Source organism: Clupea harengus, chromosome 2, assembly GCF_900700415.2.
Source record: "Clupea harengus chromosome 2, Ch_v2.0.2, whole genome shotgun sequence".
In the NCBI taxonomy this organism is placed as follows: domain Eukaryota; kingdom Metazoa; phylum Chordata; class Actinopteri; order Clupeiformes; family Clupeidae; genus Clupea; species Clupea harengus.
Window position 1 is genome coordinate 21,724,093 of NC_045153.1, and position 23,093 is coordinate 21,747,185.

At 45.0% G+C, this 23,093-nt stretch overlaps 2 protein-coding genes across 5 annotated transcripts in view; one reads left to right on the forward strand and one right to left on the reverse strand.

Annotated features, from left to right (window-relative positions):
• Positions 1–2,842: 2,842 nt before the first annotated feature.
• On the reverse strand, positions 2,843–15,857 carry tmtc4 (transmembrane O-mannosyltransferase targeting cadherins 4). Its single transcript, XM_012833988.3, is given in 19 exon segments — positions 2,843–3,169; positions 3,358–3,427; positions 3,636–3,748; positions 6,446–6,560; positions 6,898–7,039; positions 7,390–7,497; positions 7,760–7,839; positions 8,455–8,586; positions 8,841–8,873; positions 8,875–9,016; positions 9,932–10,134; positions 10,529–10,690; positions 11,035–11,127; positions 11,823–11,917; positions 12,243–12,330; positions 13,678–13,894; positions 14,673–14,788; positions 14,900–15,100; positions 15,328–15,857. Coding segments are annotated over 18 exon segments (2,220 nt in total). The 5' UTR covers positions 15,062–15,100; positions 15,328–15,857; the 3' UTR covers positions 2,843–3,020.
• Positions 15,858–16,643: 786 nt separating this feature from the next.
• Positions 16,644–23,093, forward strand: part of si:ch211-168k14.2 (phospholipase D1) — a 29,172-nt gene continuing 22,722 nt past the window's right edge. For all 4 annotated transcript variants that reach the window (XR_004165908.2, XR_004165909.2, XM_012833954.3 and 1 more), the window contains exons 1-2: positions 16,644–16,901; positions 22,743–22,929. Coding sequence is in view for 2 of the 4 variants with exons in the window: in XM_012833954.3 (XP_012689408.1) it covers positions 22,770–22,929 (160 nt within the window). In the remaining 2 variants the exon portion in view is untranslated. The remainder of the gene's footprint in view (positions 16,902–22,742; positions 22,930–23,093) is intronic.

Genomic DNA, 23,093 nt, shown 5'->3' on the forward strand with positions numbered 1-23,093 from the left:
AGATTCTGTTATTCCGAATCTGTGAAAATCTGCATTAATTAGACAGCGGGTCGAGAGGGATGCATCAAAACCCATTAGGGTTTGTTTTTGGAGGGTCAGCGAGGGGAGGAGGGGGTTACAGAACGTTTTGGAAGAGTAACATTGACAACATCCTGTCAGAACGATTTGTGTTCTACTGAAGGAACACACGGCTACAACATGCGAGCGAACCATATGGTTTAATGAGACTATTGCGCCTTGAACATCTGCAAATAACACCCATGGACACATATGAGACCATCATAAAATTACATTATATGACACAATTCCTGCGTTAAGAGACAGCCCGCTAGTCATACTCACATTTTTCATTAAGATGAACAAAACGCAAAGTGTAGATCATGCAATTTGGTCATTCCCCGTGGCTGCATATTGATTGCATCGCATACTGATTTTTGTAATTCTTGAAATAGCCTCAGTATTAATAAAAATGCCCGCATATTGCTTCAGGCCCCTCTTATGTAGAAACACTGTGCAAATGAATGAATAGGGCACTTTGTGAAATGTTGTTTCTTTAAAAAAAAAAAATTGTCTTTGCACTTCAAAGTATGGCATTGAGTTGGCCAAAAAGATGAGCTCAGCAACTTCACATAACCTACCAGTTCATTATTTTGAAAACGGGTTGTCAGCATTTTGCTTTCTATAACAAAACGCCCTTCAATATTTTGTGATGCAAAGATAGCTGAATATTTAATAGACAGTAAATTAGAACACTAGGCTATTTCCTAGGGTCTCCCCAGATTGGCACCCATCTCTCACTGAAGCCAAAGTGATGCTTTCATGAAGCATGGGAGAGATGTGTTTAACTTTGACATTTGTATCACACACTTAAAAAAACAACAATAGTTTTTTTTCAATGCAATTAAAAGCTCAGCCACTCAAAACTGTTAATATTATAGTCATGTAATGTATGTGCAATCATACTGCACAGGTAAGCATACAGTTAGCCTACCTGATGAGTGCTTGAAACAATGACTGAGAATCACATCGTGACCTTGACTGAGGAGAGTGGACTTTCTTCTTCAGGGATTAAGGTGGGAATTCAACCTGTATGTTCAAGGACATATTCTGAACTGGAAATACACTTTCTTCTGTGGCCACCTCAATTTAATTTCTTTCAGTAAATTTAAAGTCTGTCACTGAAAACGACTTTCACAATCTTTGAAAGTCATCAAAGCGAAAATTTCAGCCCTGGAATATCAAATGAAAGATAATATTTCTCCCACTGATTGCTAATGGGGGCATCTCATTATATTCATTAATTAGGCATCCTACCATGTCGGATAAAGGAAATCAGCTCAGGTTGGGGTGATAATTGTTTGTATGTAGGGGGTCTCCTTCAAGAGGTGAATATGGGACGCTTTCCAGATCCACAGTTACTTTCGGATCAAGTATAACTGAACAGGAACAAACTGGACTCCTCAATTCATAACCTCACTATCATCTAATACACAAAAATGCGGGATATTAAGCAAGACGTGGATGAGTAAGTTAAGGGACGTGCTTGCTTAACATGAACTGCAGAATAGCAACAGACACTTCTTCAAGCCGCGGTTAAGCCCTTCTCCTGCGGTGAGCTTTGTCCCACACCTGTGGATCTTTACTGTAACGCACATACCAACAAACATCCCTCGCCTTCTTCAAAAGCCTCCCCAGCTGAAAGGCCAGCGCTTCAAAAGTTTTTTTCCCCCGGTGGTGTGTGTCGGAAGCAGGTGAAAAAATAAAAAGTGCGGCGACCTTTGCCCTCCGACCCCCTCAGGGGAGCGGGGCCCTTGCCGACTGAAGTCTGTCCTGCGGGGTCGCGTCTCACTCAGCAGTAACTTTCATGAGGAGCCAGCGTGTGAGTGAGACACACACACACACACACAAACACACGCACACACATCCCGGGGGACCAGCGGGCAGAGAGTTGCGCCTTTGAAGCCTCTGGTTGGTCATCGGCTGTCTGGACACCTTGTGTGTCTCTAGCTGCTGCTGCTGCGGCTGGTGTTTGTACCCAAGCTCTTGGCTTCCTGCTCAGACTGACCTTCCCTCTCCTCCTCGGGCACATCAGAGAGACACTTTTACTCGCAAAACACCTTTCTTGCATTAACTACAGAGGGCCGGAAGCGGAAGAAAGGGTGTGAGTGTTTGTGTGTGAGCGAGTGTGTTTGTGTGCGTGTGTTTGAGAGAGCATGACTGTGTGTGTGTGTGTGTGTGTTGAGGGCAGTGAATCGAGTGCAGTGACACTTCACTTATGAGAGGAGCTGGATAAAAAGTAAAGGGGGGGGTGCTTGATAGTGAAAACAAACACTGTAGCAGCAGCCACTCATGCTTGTAACCCCAGCTGTTCCTTTGGGTGTGTGCATTTAAGTGTGCGTGTGTGTGTGTGTGTGTGTGTGTGTCTGTCTGTCTGTCCGTCTCCCGCTCTCTTGTTCCCGTTAACCGACTTCCTAAAACACAATTTGTAAAGGGAGCGACCGCAGCGCCTGGGCATTCTTGACGGACAGCCAACCATAACCCCCCTTTATCGCGTCAATGTAAAACAGACAAATAAACAGAGCTACAGCTGCCACAACACCGGGGTCGCCTAGATGAAAGGCAAGAGATCCACCGCTGGATGTATTCCACATGTCTCCGTGGCTGGCCTGGTGTAGGAGACATGCCATGTGCCCAACATCTTACTTTCATAACACCCCAAATCAAAGACAGAACAAATCTTCTCCTGACGCCTCCGCCCTCCTGTGCAAAGCCAGGAAACCAAAAAAAAAAAAAAAACGTGAGTAGCAATCAAAGAGGTCTAAAAAAAGACTGGAGTCGTCAGTCAGATATCAAAACCGGGAATCTTCTTTTATTAATTTATTAATTTCACCATGTGGGCTACTGCATCATGCAAAAAATATCACTACCCACACACACACACACACACACACACACACACACACACACACACACACACACACACACACACACACACACACACACACACACTTGTTCTCCGCTTAGCTGTTAGTCCTCGGCCTCTGTTCCAGTTTACGGCGCAGCATGTTGTAGTTCTCCCTGGTCCCCGGTGTGCTGGGGTCGAGTTTTAGGGCCTGTTCATAGTGTTTCTTGGCCAGGTCCAGTTTTCCCCAGCGATGGTAGAGAACGGCTACAAAACATCACAACACAGGCCGCTGTCCTAACTCACAGACCAGACAGACTTCCCTTTGTATTCATGGTCTCCGTATTAAAAAGAGAATTTACAGTTTCTTTGCAGACAGTTTACGTTGAACCCAGATTTCTGAGCAGTGTCAAGAGAATAAAAGAACAACTGTCTAACTTGAAAACACATCTTACCAAGATTGCCATGGCAACTGGCAGCATCGGGGTTGATCTTCAGAGCAAGTAAGAAGAAACCTTCTGATTCCTGAAATAAAGATCCATCATGTCATTTATACTGATCTAAGTCTCACTGGAGATGTTTCAATTAAAATGAATTATCAATTAAAAATGAAAGAAGTAAAAGCTGTGGTCTGTTCTTCACTGCAGTATACACTTGAAAAGACTACCATGGACGCTGTGGCATTTCTCTGCATAAATGTACATATAACCGAGTCATTTGTTATGTTGCTCACCTTGTATTTTTGCAGCTTTCCCAGAACATTGGCTAACGAGAACATGATTGTGGGGTCGTGGGGTAAAATCTTCAAGGCCTCTTTGCCAATCACCTCAGCTTGGTCCAGATTACCTAGATAAGAGACAGTGAAAGAGGGGGGGAAAAAATGAAGAAGAACATTGCAATGGAGGGGGGTCATTCCCAGAATGACAAACCACAACCAAGTGAATCCACGCAATAATAAAAACCCATCAGACACCTGAAGCCTTTCCCAAACAGAAATAGCTCGTAAAAAAGAACTCAGGCCTTACTAACATAACATCAACCATATCCCATTAAGCAAACCTTGTAGGATGTCAACACTGACTTCCCTCATCCTAACAAACAGCCCCTCCGCCCTGCAGGGAAGGGTAGGTACTGGAGGGGCACTCCGGGCTGCCCTGGGCGCCCTCATTTGGCAGCGGTGTCTATGAGGGAGTTTTTCCCCTTTTCACACATGGAGGCCTGGTCTGGTTCCCTAATTAGGGGGCAGCACAAAGGGCCGCTGATTCATTGATCCGCGTGTCAAAAGCCCCGTCTGACCAGCAGGCTGGACACGCCGCATCTGAGACCGCTGCTGGCCGTCTGATGCAGGGTGGGGAGGGAGAGAGAGAGAGAGGAGGGAGAGAGAAGGGAGGGAGAGAGAGAGAGGGAGAGATAGAGAAAAGGAGAGATGGAAAAGGGAAAGGAGAGAGAGAGAGAGAGAAAGGGAAAAAGAGAGGGAGACAGACAGACAGATAGAAAGACTGAGGGTGGGAGGTAAAGAGAGAGAAAGAGAGAGGGAGAGAGAGAGAGTCCAGGCGGAGTGGGAGACAGGGGGGAACATGACTCACGCATGGCGATTCCAACACCTCATCACTGCTTGCTCAGCTACATCCTCTCCGAGGGGAGAAAGAGAGGAGGAGGAGGAAGAGGAGGAGGGAAGCGCAACACAGGAAGACGACTTAAAAGCCAAAAAAAGAGGGGAAATTCATTTTCAATTTTTAGCCCATTTATTCCGGAAGAGTCTCTCAGGGAAGAATGAGGATGGGATGGAAGCTAAAGCGTCCTGGTGCTAGGGTCTTTATTCGGGGGGATATTGGACTATGCCAAGGCACTCCAGGGAGAAGGGGGCAGGCTGGCAAAGGAAGGCATCTGACAGAGGGAGAAAAGAAAAAAAAAAGAAAAAAATACGAAAGAAGAGAAAAAGGCACTTCTGTTTGGGAATCGCGGCATTCTCCACACGGCGGGGAAGAGTGCCTTTTAAAACAACACACACAAAGCTTTTAATACATAAATTTCAAGCATTGCTGATTCCTGCTCTTCCGGTCTAATCATATTCGATGCTTACAACCCACATTTCCCCTCCAAAAAAAAAAAAAAAAAACAGGAAAACCTAATCCTCCAGCAGCCACCATCACTGGAGCAACCAGGGGTTGATACAAACAGCAGAATCACTATAAACAGGAGAGGCGAAACAAACGCACACAAAACAAAAAATAAACAAGAAGTCTGAGGAGTGAAACATGCAGAGGCGCAGCGAAATGGGCCGTCCACCCAAAACGCTGCGTCTCCATTTCTGTCCAATTGTCCCTAATGCGGTCACCCCGGGTTACGAGCCGCTGCAGCACAGAGTGGGTGATGCCAGAGCTCCTCCAAGACCACTGATTGGACAGGATTGGGAGGACGGGTGGGGGAAGGGGAAAGGTTAATTGGGGCCGAAGAGGAGGGTTTTTGCTAGGGTTAATGATAAGACAGGGCCCTGCAAGTGTGAAGAGGTGCCCTTGATGCTGTGTTGGGCATCTGAGGAAGCTCACACCTCTGATGCCACTCTGGAGCGTGACCACGGCGGGTTGGCGAGCAAATTAAAGGGGAAAGGCTGGGACCAGAGGAGAGAGTCGGGGGACCCTCTGCCGCTCCCATGGGGCCACAGAGGTGGCGGGGGCCACACCTAACGAGTCACACTCACACTCTCTGACTGCAGCACGCTTGTGGATTGATCTAGAAATCTATACATCGGCAAGGGAGGCGAATCAGGCATACATATTCACCATTCACAAGGAAACGGAAGTGGACTTTAACATTCAATTACAAGTCTGATTGCGACCGCCCCCCACAGCTTCCAATGACCTTTTCACCTGATAATGAAGTTTCAATATCCAGGTATCAGAATTCCATTTTCTTTTCTCACCCCGGACGGAATTTCCACAGGCATGAACTTGGCCTTGATTAACTCTGACAGCAGTATGTAGATGACTCCGACCAATGGCCATTAAAGAGAAATCAAGACAAGAATATCTTAACACTTTTTCTGCTGAAACAAATCACCACCAACCCAAGTTAAAAACCCAACGCTGAGGCAAAGCGCCTTTTAAAAAAACCAAACGGCAGCTGTAAGATCTCAGTCAAAGCTCAGTGGGGGGATAATGGTCTCAGCGGGCCTGCTGACATACACACACCCCCCACCCACTCCCAGCTCCTCTGCAAAGATCGCCACTCCAGGTGATGACCGCTCAGTGCTTAGTCAGCATGCTGCTGTCGCTGTATGTGTGTGTGTGTGCGCGTATCACCTGCTGCAGGTACCTGTGTTTGTGTGTGTTTGTGTGTGTGTGTGTGTGTGTGTGTGTGTGTGTGTGCGTGCGTAGGTCTAAGCATCTCCTGCTGCAGGTACATGTGTATGTGTGTTTGTGTGTTTTAAGCATCTCCTGCTGCAGGTACCTGTGTGTGTGTGTGTGTGTGTGGTTTAAGCATCTCCTGCTGCAGGTACCTCTGTGTGTGTGTGTGTGTGTGTGTGTAGGTGTGTGCAGGTACCTGTGTTGTCCAGCAGGATGACCATGTTGTTCCAGGCCAGGCTGTGCTCAGGCTTCAGCATGGTGGCGTTCCTCCAGGCGTTCAGCGCGTCCACGTGCCTGTTCAGGTCTGCGTACTGCAGGGTGGGGGGGGGAGAGACACAGAGACACAGACATATGCTGACTCAGCACTCCACTACCATCAGGATTTCAGTGACTCTGCATATAATCTTATTCAAACTGACTGAGGGAGGGGTGATTCTACTGCAGTAATATACTTGTGTCTGATACTATCTGATATTATGATATTGATACTGATAGTATCAAAGACTAAGTCCTCCAGAAGACAAGAGAAGAGGTGAAGGCACATAGTAAATGTCTATTTCTGTTTTAAACTCTTTCACCCCCTCAGGCAAACGCTTTCGCTTCTCCTCCGTGTCTGTATTGAAAAAGCGTGAGAGAGCCGAGCCTCACCAGCCGTCCCAGGTTGTAGTAGCAGTCGGGGTATCTTCTCCTGTGTTTGATGGCGTTCCGGTAGCTCTGCTCTGCAGCGTCAAACTTCTTCAGGCTGTTCTGCACGATGCCCAGATTCATCCAGGCCGCAGCGAAATCAGGCCTGGGGGGACAGAGGAGAGAGAAGTGAAGTCAGGGAAGAACAGACACTCATCTGACACCACGGTGGGAATATTATGTCGAACAACGACTTGCATATTCAAAATCTTCTTCTATGATATATCAGCTCCGTAAAGGGATGTATTTAAGTGTTAAGCACCAAATCTAGAAGATGTGTAAGTTTATAGAGCAGATGCTTTACAAAGCCAATGACTCTACCACCCATTTTTTTAATCATTAACTGTGACTGAAGGCGACTCAGCCAACAGCCTTGATACTGGTGTTATCACTACATGTGATGGAGCTAATGGAACTACATCAGCAGCAGCAGCATCAGGAGGGTGGAGTTCTTACTGGATGTGAACAGCAGTGGAGAGTAGCTCCTCCGCCTCCATCAGCTCATGCCGCTCCTTCAGGATGTTGCCCAGGTTGTTCATGGCGTGGACGTACTTAGGGTGCAGCCTGCGAATGATGCGTAAAGAGGCTGAACGTGAATATACAGCACTTGATGTGAAATTGATAAATAAGTAGCTTCGCTTCTTTCCAAATGCCCACAGTCAGTCATCGCCTTTGTCGTCTAGAACACACTCAGACCTCTTCAGTAAGAAACCAGATTTCTCCATCCACACCACAGCTAAACTATGTATGTGGTCACATTAACTGTCACTCATGTATGGTTTGTGTGTGCGTGTGTGTGTGAGAGAGAGAGAGTGTGTGTGTGTACCTCACAGCTTCACGGTAATACTTGATTGCAGCATTCTGGTTTCCTCCGTCTGCCAGATTCTTGCCCACATTATAATGGACCTGTTAAACCGTACGTGAAAAACCCAGAACGTCATAATGAGATCACGCCAACGCTCGCCCATGCTGAACGGAGGAGAGGGGTTGAGCCGGATGTGAGCGTCACCTCGAGTGAGGAGAGTGAGTGCTCATGACAGATGACGCCAATGTCACCATCACACAAGTGCAAACTTGCATCCTGACACATTCTCCTGGATCTGACACAACAGGCATCACGCTGACTGAAGAAAGACACTTTTGAACCAAATCCAAAACAAGCTGTTCCGTCTCATAGAAAAATCACTAATTCGACAAGTCCAAAAACTTGTCAAAAAAATGACAGCATTTTTGGCACATAATTGTATCCACTATAAATCCAAACAGGAGTCAAGATGAAAAAAATTCGACAGGAAGGAATACCCTATCCTTGCCTTCACTCCTACAGAATATTTACTTTAACACCTAGAGTGTACAATTCCGAGTTTAGTATACAATAAGTTAGTATATTCTTTAAGTATAACCTAGTACACAAGCCGAGCTTATAACAATAAGGGGTTTAGGTTTAGTAAGCTAGGCTTTAGACAAGAAGCAACCTACAACAGCCTACAGGGCATGGGTGGGGGGTTGGATTGGGCTCACCTTGGCGTTGAGGGGGCAGACGGGCAGGGCACTGGTGAAGAGGCTCTGCTCCGAGCCCCACTGCCTGCTCCGCTGGGCACAGCGCACCACGTACACACACAGCAGAGCCAACATGGCCCCCCCAAAGAGTTTCTGTGCGCGCACACACACACACACACACACACACACACACAATATGAGGGTAGGACAAAAACAGACACACAGACATTGATCAAATGAGTTTGATTGTTAAATTTCACACAATTGTAATAAAATAAATTGTAACAAAAAATATTAAAAAATGTATCTGGGTCGAGCTTACAAAAATATATAGCTCTAAGAACCCCCCCCCAAAAAAGAAGACCATGAATGAAGTGAGAGAAAGACCCCCCACAGGGCTGCAGTACCCGGTGTTTCCTCCAGAGGCAGCAGGCGTGTCCCCAGGGCGTAGGCCAGGAGCAGGCAGTAGCCGGCCGTGGACAGGTAGAGGACCCTCTCTGCGATAACGAAGCCCACGCGGAAGAACAGGTTGCTGGCCGGCAGGAAGGGGATAACCAGGAGCACCAGGCCAAAGGTCAGGATCCTGTCCGCAGTCACACCAGCACACAGACACAGGAGGCAGAGTCACACACAGAAATAACAAAAGGCTTATTTGGGGGGGGGGGTGGGGGCTATGACCTAGAACTGGATTAGTCATGTTTTTATATACATAATTTCTCTATAATATTTTGGTGTATGATAGCGCTCTAGTACGTTTTGTATCATCAATCTTTGTAATTGTAATTAACTCTCTGTTCTTAGTTTGCCTGTCAGTCTACCTTTTTTTTGTGTTAGGATATAGGATAGATAAAAAGGTTTTGTGTTCGGATACAGGACAGATATAGAGGTTTTGTGTTTGGATATAGGACAGATATAGAGATTTCGCTACACCATGATTGTTTCCGTTAGAGCTGACATCAAGCAGAAACCATTTTAATGGTGAGCAATTGTATAACAGCAAGGCTCCACTGAGCGAGACAGTACGGCAACAGCACACTGCTAATTCCTGCCTACATCTTAGGCTCCCTCCATCCCACCTAACCCATAGAGCCGCTCCGCAGTCATACAGACTTGGCCAAACCTCGCACCGACCCAATTACATCCCTTCTAGCATCTGAAGTCAGGGGAATGGAGGGAGAAACATACAGTATGCCGACTCAAACAGCCGATCATATACTCCCCACTCACTAGCCAATGATTGACACAATACAACCTATCCCAGATTCCTTTTCTTTCCTCTTCTTCATTGTGAGGGGCAGAGAGAATGTGTGTTGTGAGAGGACTAGAGAGAGTGTGTGTGTTGTGTGAGGACCAGAGAGTGTGTGTGTGTGTGTGTGTTGCGTGTGAGGACCTGTGTGTTGTGTGTGAGGGGTGGATAGAGTGTGTGTTGTGTGTGAGGTTCTGTGTGTGTGTGTGTGTGTGTGTGTGTGTGTGTGTGTGTGAAAAACAGCTCTCTCACCTCCTCTTAACAGCGTCCTGTGAGCACAGAGCTTGACTCATCAAACCGACCAAGCAGCTCCACAGCAGCAGCACCGCGATGATCCTCCAATCACCAGCCGACTTAATGAGCGGCACACATCCCATCGACCAATCAAAACACAGCCACCAGGGACACAGGAGCAGCCACGCATTCAAGGAGTAGTAGTAATTATAGTTCACAATCTGCCAATCAAACGGAACAAGGGAGGGGTGCAGACGGATGGGAAAAAAAGAAGAGGTAGAAGGAGAAAAAGCCATGGTACAGGCTGATAAGATAACAAGCTCAGAGAACCTGATAACGCCTGTCTGAATGTTATCTGTATCTAATGTCAAAGTGGCTGTAAACATGTGGCACAAGTTCAATAGGTTAAATGTTAATCAATTGGCACAGAATAATACATAAAGCAAAGATACTAAATTTGACTAACACAATCTAGCAATTTATATTGGTCAAAGACCCCACTGTCACTTCAAGCATAGTAGTGAAGCAAGTATATATGTATAATTAATTCAGCTTGTATTGCCAACCCAAAATGTAATGTGTGTACATTTGTATGTAAACATATACACTGCTTACTCTGAGGAAAAGATTTTCAGCAAAGGATGCTGGGTTATCTACTTCGGTGAAGGCGGGGGGACCAGTGCCCATGATCCTCCATCGGGCGTATAAAAGCAGTGAGCCGCCGGACAGGAGCAGCATCAGTCTCACCAGCAGACCGGTCCTCACGAACTCACTCACCTGTTAGTGGGGAGCAGAGGTTTGTGTTTAACACCACAACGTTAGCAGTGAGGGAATGGAATAGATATTACAATCAACTGCACACACGATTGGAAAGAAAGGACAGAGCTCTTCCAGTCTTAGGCATAGAGAGAAAGAGAATGTGCGAGTGAGTGTGTGTGAGTGTGTGCTAGAGTGTGGGTGTGTACATGTGAAAGACAGTTTGTCAGGGAGAAAGTGTGAGAGAAAGTGTGTGGGAGGGGGGGAGGGAAGGGCATAAAGAGAGAGTGAAAGAAAAAAAGAAAGGAATAAAGAGAGAGAGAGAGAGAGAGAAGAGAAACAGGAGAGAAAACATGCACACTTACATCCACTGGTTTCCCCTTGAGCAAGAGCCTGTGGGTCAGCTCATAGATATTTACATTGCAGATCATGAGAACATCAAAGGCAGCGTTTACGCCCTGCCAGTAAACAAGGACAAAAAAAGGGAAATAATATGAGAAGGAGTTCTTCAGGGATTCACGTGCCAGAAGACAAATGGACATTTAATAATTGTCACAGGGTCAAATAGATCATCCTGAATGAAACAGCACTGTTTGTGTCAGTGTAAGCCATTCAAAGCAAAATAAGAAGGAACGTCTTGGATTTTTTAGAATACTGATATCAGTGTAAATTCATGATCACAGCACAGTTGAGCCTGGTCTATTCCCATATTATATCAACAGAAGCCTTGAGCGAGCCAGGGTCACAGAATAAGGTGTCACTGGAGGTAAATATTACATACATTAAATACAGCGAGGATCCAATGCTTCCTACATATATGAATACAAAATCTGATGGCTTCAAATTTAGTGTTATAGATTCAATGTTATTAAAATGGGCACATTTCTTTGCCGTCCCCCACCCTCCCTTACTCTTTATTTCCTTTCATATCCGCAGAGATCTTTGGCAGAGATGGATCCCCCCCTTTGAGCAGGGTTCTGCTCAGGACGCCTGAAGACGTAAATGGGATTTAAACCCCTAACCCTACGTAGCTCAATCTTTGGGTTTTATCAAGGGACTCAAGATAATGGTCAATGCGAATGGTGATAATAAATACATTATAGTAAATGTAAATCAATGAAAGGCAACTGAATTGTTTTCAGGAGCATCCTACCAGCACAGTGATTCCTTGTTCTTTACAGAGCATGGCTGCGGCGCACAGCAGCAGACTGAAGACGATCCATGGCACAGACGCATTTTTGTCATTACCTTCAGAGAGAGAGAGAGAAAGAGAGAGAGGAAGAGAAAAAAATATATTTCATTCCACTGAAGGACAGCATTAAAACACACCAGCCTAACTGCATTAATTCATCATCGCCTTCTACATTACTATAAGATGAAGGGCATTCCCTTGGCTGGTAAGATCAGAAGAAAAAATAACCTAGCGAATTCTATGGGTTTATTGATTCTTTTTTCTTCTTCTTATGTAACTAATAACGGCAGGCAAAGGCGGCCATCAAAGTGAGGTTGTGCCCAAAAAGCCTGCGCTCTGATATGGGTGGTGTGCTGAGGTGTGTGTGCGATGGAGTCTGACCTCCTCGGAAGCCTCTGCAGTATGCCAGGAAAGAGAGCTGGAAGAACAAAGCACACAGCAGGTCTGCCCGGCCAACAATGCCAGCAACCTGCGAGATATAGACAGACACAGAGAGGGAGAGATGGAGAGAAAGAAAAAGAGAGAAGGAAAGGGAGGGAGAGAGAGAGATACAGAGGGAAGGAGTGAGGGGACAAAGAAAGTGCAATACAGATAGAGAGAGAGACAGACAGAGAAGAGGGAGAGGCAGAGGGAGGGGGAGAGACAGACAAAGAAAGAGAGAGAACGGTGAAAAAAAGAGAACAAGAGGATGGCTTATCACTCAAAACAAACAAACAAACAAACAAACAACTGAAACCACTTGTTTCTAAAGTGCCTCTTAAGTGCCTGGTCTATCACACACACACAAACACACACACTTAAACCCCTCACTCACACACACACACACACACACAAACACAAACACACACACACAAACACACTTAAACCCCTCACACAATGGAGGCCATAAGCCTATAGGTCCTAAGGGCATATTCCAGAGTCCAGCTGGAAAAAGGAGCAGAATGTCCCAGAAATGGCTGCCATCAGTGCCCTGTGCCACCAAGCAGGTTCCTCTCGTTAGCTGGCTAGCTTACTTTTAACCACTTTTTGATTTCATCAGATTTTATATACACCAACAAGCTAAAAGATTCTCTTCCCCATCATCATGCCTGTGTGTGCTTGCATACATGACTGTGTGTGTGTGTGTGTGTGTGTGTTTGTGGGGTTCATCAAAAACATCACTATCAGTATTTGGCCAGTTAGACATAAATCCATCCTCCTTTCATGTGTGAAATTGTGGGCAGCGTCGCTACAGTGGTGGCAAACTAGAGGCGAGTGCCGGAGTCTCTCATTACCACTCAGTGGCTCTGTGTGGCGGGGGCCCCATGGCCGCCTCCTTTGATACACGTTGTGCGCCCCAAGTCAGTGGTCTGCCTCGCCTGCCTGTCTGTCTGCCTGTCTCTCTGAGACCGCCCACCCCCCGGACCCCAAGCAGCCATCCCGATGCTTGATTAATAGATTGATTGGAGGGAGGAAAGAGAAGGAACGAAGGAGACTCCGTGTCAGGACTGACCAACAAAAAGAAAACCTGCGAAAAGCCATTAGGCAGCCTTCACCATGCAGCACACACACTAACACACACACACACACACACTAACTCACACACACCTTGTTGTCAGGCACACCCACTGAGCCTAGCTTTCTCCTTCCCGAGCCTTTAATGTATGTTTCATGCATGGTGCCGCAACCGAACAGCGACAAGCATTGTTGTTCCATAGGAAGGGGGCATATTGTTTATCATGGTTTGGACGGCCCGCTGGGTCCAAGCTTCCACCTCCCAACCACAAAAGTAGGTAAATAAAGGACATGAAGTAAAATAAAACATAACAATACTTACACTTTCCGTGTGAACTGGGTGGGCAGCAAAGATCAAAGCTGCCAAGAAGGAAGCCTTGGGCGCCTGGTTGAGCTTCTGGAGTTTACCGTCGTAGGCCAGGCCGCCAATTAATATTGCAAACACGTCGATCATTAACGTGGATATGATGCTGTGAAGGACGATGTTGAGCACATGGAAGCCAATGGGGTGCGAGCCACCGGCCAAGAGGTAGTTGAGCCTGCCGCAATCACAAGACACACCGTACCGCGCGGTTACCGTATGGCTGTATCACCACATGTGGGTTGCCATGCACTAAATAACATAATCATCAAATGTAGCCGTGAAAGCTCCTGTTTAACAAACTAAATATTAATGACATTAAAATGGCCACACATATGATCCGGAACCTGCATCCTATAAGCACATTGGAAATTTTGGTAGACCTTTGCTGAAATAATATAGCAATGTGCGAGTGCTGCATAACAATTGCAAAGAGATAGCTTCTGCTAAGCCATCTCTACTGAACTACAATCTTACACTCAGGTGTCTTATGTTAGACAAATATAGAAGAACAATTTGGCCAGTTTGAGGGTGGACTTTGAAAGTAAAGTTTCTTAGTGTGAGCAGTTCAGATAATTGACATAAAAACACTTTGTCCCGGTTAAACACTGAGGTTAGGAGTCATAAAGATGATTTGAAAACGAACTCGTCAGCCGAGGCAATATGCATCCCATTCCCCAAGTCAATTATGGAGGTGTCCACTCCGCAAGTACTGGGGGCAACTCCAATGATTTCCCACTGAGAATAAAATTGCAATTTCACCCATAATCCCCTAATGTATGCAAGGTCATTTAGAGACGTCGGGCGTTCGCATCTAGGGCCTGTTGTGAAACATGACATCAAATGCAAATGTCACCAGAGCAGTGAGTGTTCTGCATCGGCAGCACACCGCACACGCAACATGCTTTGTTTTGACAGTGGTGATCACTGCCACAGTGCGGTTCTGACTGGCATACCTAAACGTGAGGACGGTGAGGGGACGGTAGGATTTGTGGCTAGAGTTGCTGCTCAGGTTACTTCCCCAGAAGTCATTCTCCCAGATATTATTCAAAGGGGTTGAAGGGTGTAAATCCTAAAAAAAAAGTACAAATAGATTAAGGCAATCAATATCCTACCGCCACAAACATTTAGTGATCAGCTGTAACGGAAGGCTGTGAGATGTTATCACAATATGTCTGATTACCTTGTTATTCACAATAGCTTCCGAATCGTCAAAGACAAATTCACCGTCATAGCTGTTTATAAAACAGACCAAGGCGACCAGACCGACAACGATCCTGGAATGAGTTGGGCCAAGCTTTGGAAAGGGGATTTGGTTGTCCCAATGAAGCTCAGACACTACCATTGTGCGTTTGACCTCTGCACAAGGTGCATCGCCTATTTCCTAGAAAAAAAAGGAAAGATGTCGTTAGAATTCCCTTTCCATTCGACATGTAATCAATGTATTTATTTTTTATGACAAATAACCGACAAGTAATCTTGGCAAATAACCATCGTAATGTGAAATCAGATATTAGTTGTAACTGTCACAAGCACAAGGACAAAACACACGATTTGCTCGCAGATGAGACGTTCCGAATAGAAGGAATATGAGGTATCATGTTGACATACCTCCTTGTCATCTTCTCGAGTGTCTGGATGCAGATGCTCATCATCTTTCTATAGCACATTACTTCACTGTCAACCAGCAATGCGCTTAGCTTACTTGCTAACAGATTTCTGACAGCCCTGGAGTCCTAAGCAGAAACGACCTGAGAAAAGGCATTTTATTACACGTCCCGATAGTCAGAACACCTTACTACCGTAGGTCAAAGTGCGGTTGTAAAAGAGGTGAACGTAATGAGATTAAAGTTAAAGAGACAGGCTAGTTTGAATGCTAGCTGATGTAAAGCTAGCAAAGGCTAAATAAGAACAGCCAACTAGCCATCAACGTGAACGGTATGTCTATTTCAACCAAAGAAAATCCCGTCTACACGTCACGCCAACATATTAGAACAATATGTGTTCACCGTTATCATCCTTATGATCACTGTTATCCTACGACGGCTGATAAACTAAGATAAACTGTTCCACTCTAGCGTGTCCTCTCAGTCTACTATACTTCCTCTAGCAAACCCAAACACTGTGCGTCACGTGGTACATGATGCTCACGCGAGCCAGTTGTCTTGAACACACACAAGTCCAGTAAACTTTGCTGCTGCGTCTATTAAAGTCGGCTATTTGCTGTACAAAAAATTGCACAGGGGAGTAGGCTATAATTAAAGCTTCGCTAATGGCATATTGATTGACATTTTTTATTTAGTTGTTTGATTATAAACCAGTAGTCTAAACAAAGCTGTATTCATTAGGCCTTCATTTAGCTGCACTTTCCCTGTTGGTCTGTAACAAACGACATGTTGGCTACAAAATGGCAGTGAAAACAACACACTAATCACCACTGTTTATCACCAAGCTCACAAGATATTTGCACGCAGTCGTGTTGACATGCTGTAATCCTGCTGTTGATGGTCTGACTTTCTCTCCCACTGAATCGCTGACACATCACTAACGCACACAGCACTGTGACCCCCTCACTTCGCAACACAAATACCATTCAAACCACTCCTCTGCCACCCTCAACAGACTGCATTCAACTGAACAGGGACTCTAATCAGAGCTGACATCATAGAGATTAGCTACTGCCCTCCGATTCCTGGTACAGGAACCTCAATGCAAACACGTGCACACACACACACACACACACACACACACACACACACACACACACACACACACACACACACACACACACACACACACACACACACACACACACACACACACACACACACACAATGACAGGGCACAACGCTATCAATGGGAGCTTTGACCACCCAGTCAGGCTGGACCCTTGTTTCTCCTTCATTTGAATGATACATTGTATCAGAATAGAGGCTGGGTACTATTGATATAAGTGACACAGTTCCATGGGGCTGGATGCAAAAACATTAAACCTAGGACTTGGCTTGGCTACTAGTAGCCAGCTTTCGTTGCCATAGAGACTAATAAAGCAAAGTGCGGCTCTGAATCATAGACAGGACGTGAGGGGGGAAAAGTGTGAAGTGAGAAGCTTGTGTTTCTTATCTCTGTTCTGAGGGACTGTGTTGCTGCCTGTTGGATTCCATTTCACTAAAGCCACAGACAAGGTAAGATTTCTCTCTCTCTTTCTCTCTCTCTCTCTTTCGCTTTCTCTCTCTCTCTCATTCTCCTTAGTCGCTTGTTTACTATGGTTTCGCTCTGTCCTTCTCAACCTTTCTTGATCTCACTCCCCCTGTTTCCTTTCCTGGCCGCCTTGGCGCCTCACCATAGGGTTTATGATTGTGATGTAGTGTAATAGATGAGTTTGTGATGATGACAGTGATGGCTGATTGGGGTTGATGAGCACCACCAGTGTTAAACTGTATTCCCATGCATCATTAATGGCTGGTCAGCTTCTCTGCTGATGTCGTGACTTAGAGATGTGCGCCTTGGTCTAATTGCTCCGCAAACACAAAGAGTACATTGTCATTATGTCGTTTAAATAGCCCCTCATTTTACCACCAATAATGTGGAGGCAGTGCAAATTATGCTGTGCAGTCTCACTCGTATGGTTTAATTTAGGGACATGAGGCAATCACAGCTAGTGAGGTATCAGAGCTGTCCTTGTGTGGTTTTTAATCTACATGGGCAATGAATGCCTCATTATTTAAATGCAAGTGAACTGTGGTGAAGACTGATCAGTACTGAGCACAGTAGAATTCCCTCTGTGGTATTTCATGGATATTTGCACCTAAAGAATCTCAAACTGATCTCATCTGAGCCATGGTTTGCATGATTGGTCTGGATACGATGACTTTTAAGTATTTTTCTTAAATTTAAGCAACTGTTGTTCAGTTCAATCTTGCCAAATGGGTTCAGATATAGGTTGATAGTGATTGTGTTTAACATTCTTGCACGGCTGTGCATTCTGCAGCTGACAAAAACAACATAACTAGATACATTGGAAATGTAAGTGACAGTGAAGAGTATTCCTTCTCCTGAAGGCCTGGGCATTAAAATGTCCTTTCCACATTACCTACTCCAATCTCTCTGTCCTCACATAATGGGTCACCACAGGGACCAAAAAGCCTACCTTCAAAGATAATTTTCTCTCTAATTATCTTTAAACTGCATATAAATCATTTGCTCACACGAACAGATGTAATAAACATACAGTGTACAGCAGAAGTGAGAACACCCCTGTCCAATATCACTTTAATGTCAAATGACTCAAAATTGTATCTTCCTAATTGCATTTCTTTTAAATTGAACAGTAGGGTATTTGCTCTTGTGTAAAATGAAAAAGTAACAGTGTAGATGTACTATATTAAAAATGCAGGCCCCACAGTAGGAAGTCAATGCAACAAAAGTCAGTACTAATTACATTACTTTTTATTTTTTCAACACTTCAATTCAAGTCAGGTGACATACGTGGCCATGTCGTAGTTTAGCACCTTTTTCTTCTTTAGAAACTCCCCAACACCTTTTGCACTCATTCAGCCTCATATCATCACACTCCCACCTCCATGCTTCACTGCCGGGACGATGTATTCACTGTGGTAGTCCTGGCCAGGTTCACGCCAAACATGCTGGACCCCATCTGAGCTAAACAAATTTATCTTGGTCTCATCTGACCAAAGAATGTGCTTCCAATACTCACCAGGCTTCTTTTCATGTTCTTCAGCAAAGTTTAAACTTGCAGTTTTGTGCCGAACAGCAAACAAGGATTTTTTTTCTTGGATTCGTCCACAGCGGTTGACGTAATGCAATGTCCTTCGCACTGTCTGAGCTGTCACAGTAACTCAGATTCCCATTGATAACGCCTGTGCCAAGTCTGAAGCACTTGCCTGTCTGTTTTTCCAAGCTAGATTGTACAAGTAGCGCACTGTCTGTGGCGCCATTTTAGGAGGACGGCCACTGTGGCTCTGATTAGTGGTACCTGGTTTGTTGTATACCTCCTGATTACTGCTGCAACTGTGTTTCGACTGATTTTTTGTTTTGTCACCGATTTTCCTCTGCCAATTATTTCCCACATGGAGCCATGATAGACTTGCAAACACCAATAACAAATACGGTTGGCACTGATAAAAGTTTACTAGCATAACTGTTTTTTGTTTTGCGAGATAATTGGCAATATTGTGCTGTGAAAGCTTTTGTGACATTTTTGCAAGGTGGTCCGTCCTGGAATACATAGTGCATACCCTGGGTGGTTAGTTGGAATGAGAGGTGTTCATCTGGTGCTCATCTGTCCTTCACATGACCATTTACCATGACAATGAATTTGAAGATGATACCAAAACTAGTTGCCTAAAAAAACATGTCTCAAAAAGTGGCCAATTGGTGCATGTTGTTGCTGTAAGCTCCTGTAAACAGCGCTAGCATTTCTTGCCAGACTTAGTTTGAGCTCTGGTGCCAGACCCAGAGATCGAGCCCTCATAGTGCCTTAGTGCCATAGACCACCAGATGCAGAGTGCTTCATGTTTTGGAAATGCCGTGACACCGTGACACCAGATGTCCCTGATGTCACATGCAGAAGAGTGTGTTTGTACATCTCTGAGAGAGGTTTGTTTTATCTTCTCATCAAGAAGAAAACTTTTCCAATGTAAATCACACCATTATATAAACCAGTGTGTTGGAAAGAAAGACTGAATTTAAACATTTTCATGTGTGGCAAAACGTCTCTATATAGCTGTCTCAGCCTATATCAGTAGGACCCCTAGGTTCAGTGTACAGTCTTTGGTCTAGCTGTAGACAAACGTTTGCAAAGCTAAGCTATCATTTTAGTCTACCACCTCATTCACCATGCCTTCTGCCTGCAAAATAAGTACCAGACAACTGAAGTTTTCCTGGGTCAATACAGTCAATATAGTCAGACTGTTGAAATTTCAGTTGTTACAGATTACAGAGCCCTGCAGAGTCTCAGACATTTTTTTGTTGTTCTCAGAACGTCTGTTTTTGTGATAACTGTCAGAATGTAAAGCTAGTTAGATAAAGTATTCTAAAGACTGTGGTTACAGTCTCTTCTATGTTCCCCTTTACTTACTAATTGAGGGGCTTTAGGTTTTGGGGTAAGATGTGTTTTTTTCTTGCTCTTTAAGCACTGAAATGCATGAAAGGTAACTGCCCATTAGAACGGTATTCATCAAGACTAAACCAAGGGGCTATGCCAGGCTACGCATCAACTCCAGTCTCCTCCTTGGTCAAAAGGAAATAATCAAACTTCATTATCTGAGACCGCGGGGGCTTTACTGAGTGCATTAACGAGCTGTTTGAAGGACTGGTTACGGCGATGGTGTGACTTTCCACCGCCTACAGCACACCGAGTGGCTTTCAAACACCGAAAGTCGGTCTCATTATTATCAAATGACTCAGAATGTGATGAGCCAGCTCAACTCCCTGTTGCCAGGGGGATAGAGGGTCTGGTGGAGACAGACTGCATGTGCTACCCTCCATCAAGTAGGCACAAGGCTCCTTTGAACCTCATTTTCCCAACTGCCATTTAGACAAAGCAAGGCAAATAAATGAGAATGTCATTGTACAGTGTGGCTGTGCTGTACGAGTACGAGTGAGGAGAGCTCCTGTGATAGATCACCAAAAAGAACATTTTGGAAATGGTGTTAACATATTTGTAAATAAATCAAATCCATGGACGCAGAACCCATCATCTATACACACATCAACAATATCACATAACAGTTAAGTGTTAAACATGACAGTTTAATTCAAACATTTTCCCACTTTTGATTCTGTGGAATAGAAACGTTCTTGTGTAGGTTACACATTTACATTTACATTTAGTCATTTAGCAGACGCTTTTGTCCAAAGCGACGTACAAGGGAGAGAACAGTCCAGCTACGAGCAATAGAGACCTAGTGTAACAATAAATACTACTTTACATAAGAAATAGAAAAACGAAATAGAAAAGAAAAAAAGAAGTGCAGGAATGTAACTGCTGTAAGTGCAAGTTAAGCACTAGTCGAAGTGCCAGTTAGGAAGGGAGGTGCTCTCTGAAGAGTTGGGTCTTCAAAAGCTTCTTAAAGGTAGAGAGGGACGCCCCTGCTCTGGTAGTGTTAGGCAGTTCGTTCCACCAACGTGGAACTAAAAATGAGAACTTGCACAGACGGCAGGGCCAAACAACGCTCAGGAGGAGTCTCTCCTCCCATCTCTGAGTAGTCAGGCTTGAGACCTAGTTTAAAGGCTGTGCCAGAGGCCTGTTTGACCCTGCCGCTCTCCCGTAGCCTTGGGCCTCTTGCCTAGGCCATTAGGGAGATTCCTCATCTTGGTGCTGCAATGACAGGTGAAATGGAGCACAAAATCCCAGAGCCGAGAAAAGGCCCCTATCCACACCGCAAGTCCTGCTCTCTCTTCCCCCCCCTCTCTCTTTCTCTCTCTCTCTCTCTCTCCCCCCTCTCTCTTTCTCTCTCTCTCTCTCTTATTCTCTTCTCAATTTCCCTCCCCCTACCGGCTCTCTCTCTGTCTCTCCTCATAACCACATAAAACATACTACAGTTATTTAGGGTGTTTTACCTAGTGCCTGGATACCCTCTCAGGTCATTTACAGGGCAGAGGCCTCATTCTGTCTGTAGCTTTAGGAACGCTGTACTTCATCGGGGGGAAATCCAAGATGTACCTGTATGAAACCCAAGATGGGAGAAATCCAAGACCCACAAAAAAGCCACACTGAACAAAAATGGAGCATTTTTAACTTTCCCTATTTAATGACTCCTCCTCCAACAGTAAAGTGTAGACGTCTAGCATGACAATTGAACCATGCATTACATAAATGAGTAAATGTATGGTGCTAATGATACATAACTTGTATGTATAAAAACTAGAAACTGCACCAGTGGAAATGAAAACAGATTCAGCTCTCCGTTCTGTGATTGGCGGTAAAGCACAGAGGGTGCCATTGTCTCACCCAACATTGCGTGATATCGGCCTCGGTTCATCATTTTCATGCCATTTGACCCTGACCTTTCTTTTCTTTTGTCATTACATGTACCGTCAGACTGAGCAAAATCAATGTCTGTCACCCTTTGCGTGATCACAAGACATTACATCCCCATGTTCTCTGATGACCGGTCTGTCACTTTGCATTTGGGGCAGTGGCAGTGGTGCCAGTGATGAGAGCAGATCCACCTCATTAGCGCACTCTCCCCTCAGTGTAAGTGATGCAAATAGCACGCCAGCCTGGCATTATGCTAACAGAGTGCAGCAGATATGAAATCCATACTTCATGCATTTTGCATGTGGGGATGTGCAATTAGTTTGTGAGAAGGAAGGAGGAGGGAAAAAAAAACAACACGGTTGCAAATGTTTTGTTGGTTAGACATTAACCACAAGGCTGGAAAACAAATCTGAATAGCAAATTTTGGATGAACATAAAATGTGGATTTTTTTTTTATTTGGAGGAGCAAAATACATTGGAGACGTGGGGCAAATGGGAAGAAACAGAGGGTGCAAATAAAACATTAATTGCGTGCATTGATTCTGCTGAGATAAAAAAAACACACACAGAGAGAGAGAGAGATACTAGCTGCACAGTTTTTAAATAATTGAAATGAGAAAGAATAAAATACATCATAAACATTAGAAAAAAAACCACAGCAGATTAAAGTCAGTCAGGGAGCTACGCTAACCAGAGTACCCCCCATAGAATCAGAGAATACAATGAGGCCCATACAATGAGGCCCTGATCATAGGAGCATACGTGTGGGTAGGTATGCATTTAAATAAGACAAGGCAAAGGTTTTACTGGCCTTTCAAGTTATGCTTGGCATGATGCCAGGAAAAAAAGAAAATACCATTTTTAAAAACATGTCATTCATCTGACATCTGACTAATGGCCCAACGTATCATTTTGTAGAAATGATGACTCATTCAGGTGGTGTTTGTAAAGGTGATCACTTGTTTGTTTGTTTGTTTGTTTGTTTGCTTGTTTGCGTGTTGTTTGCTGTGCGCCCCTGAAGATGGGTGTGTGCGTGTGAGGGGGCAGGATGCTGACGCAGAGGGCCAGACAGAGGCCTCCACCGCTGGAGCGCCTGGAGTCGGTCATGAGCCAGTTCTCCGACAGCCTAGACCAGTATGACCTGCCGGACGACGCCGACGAGCTGGACCTCAGCTGCCATGCTGACCGCTGCGATGGGAAACAGATGGGTTAGAAGCCTCCCCAAAACCATGCACACAGACACACACACACACACACAGACACACACACACACATACATGCACCTCTTCACAAACACCCCCTCTCACACACGACACCCCCTCTAATCACACCCTAAACAATGCTCATATACACCCCCCCCCCCCCCACACAC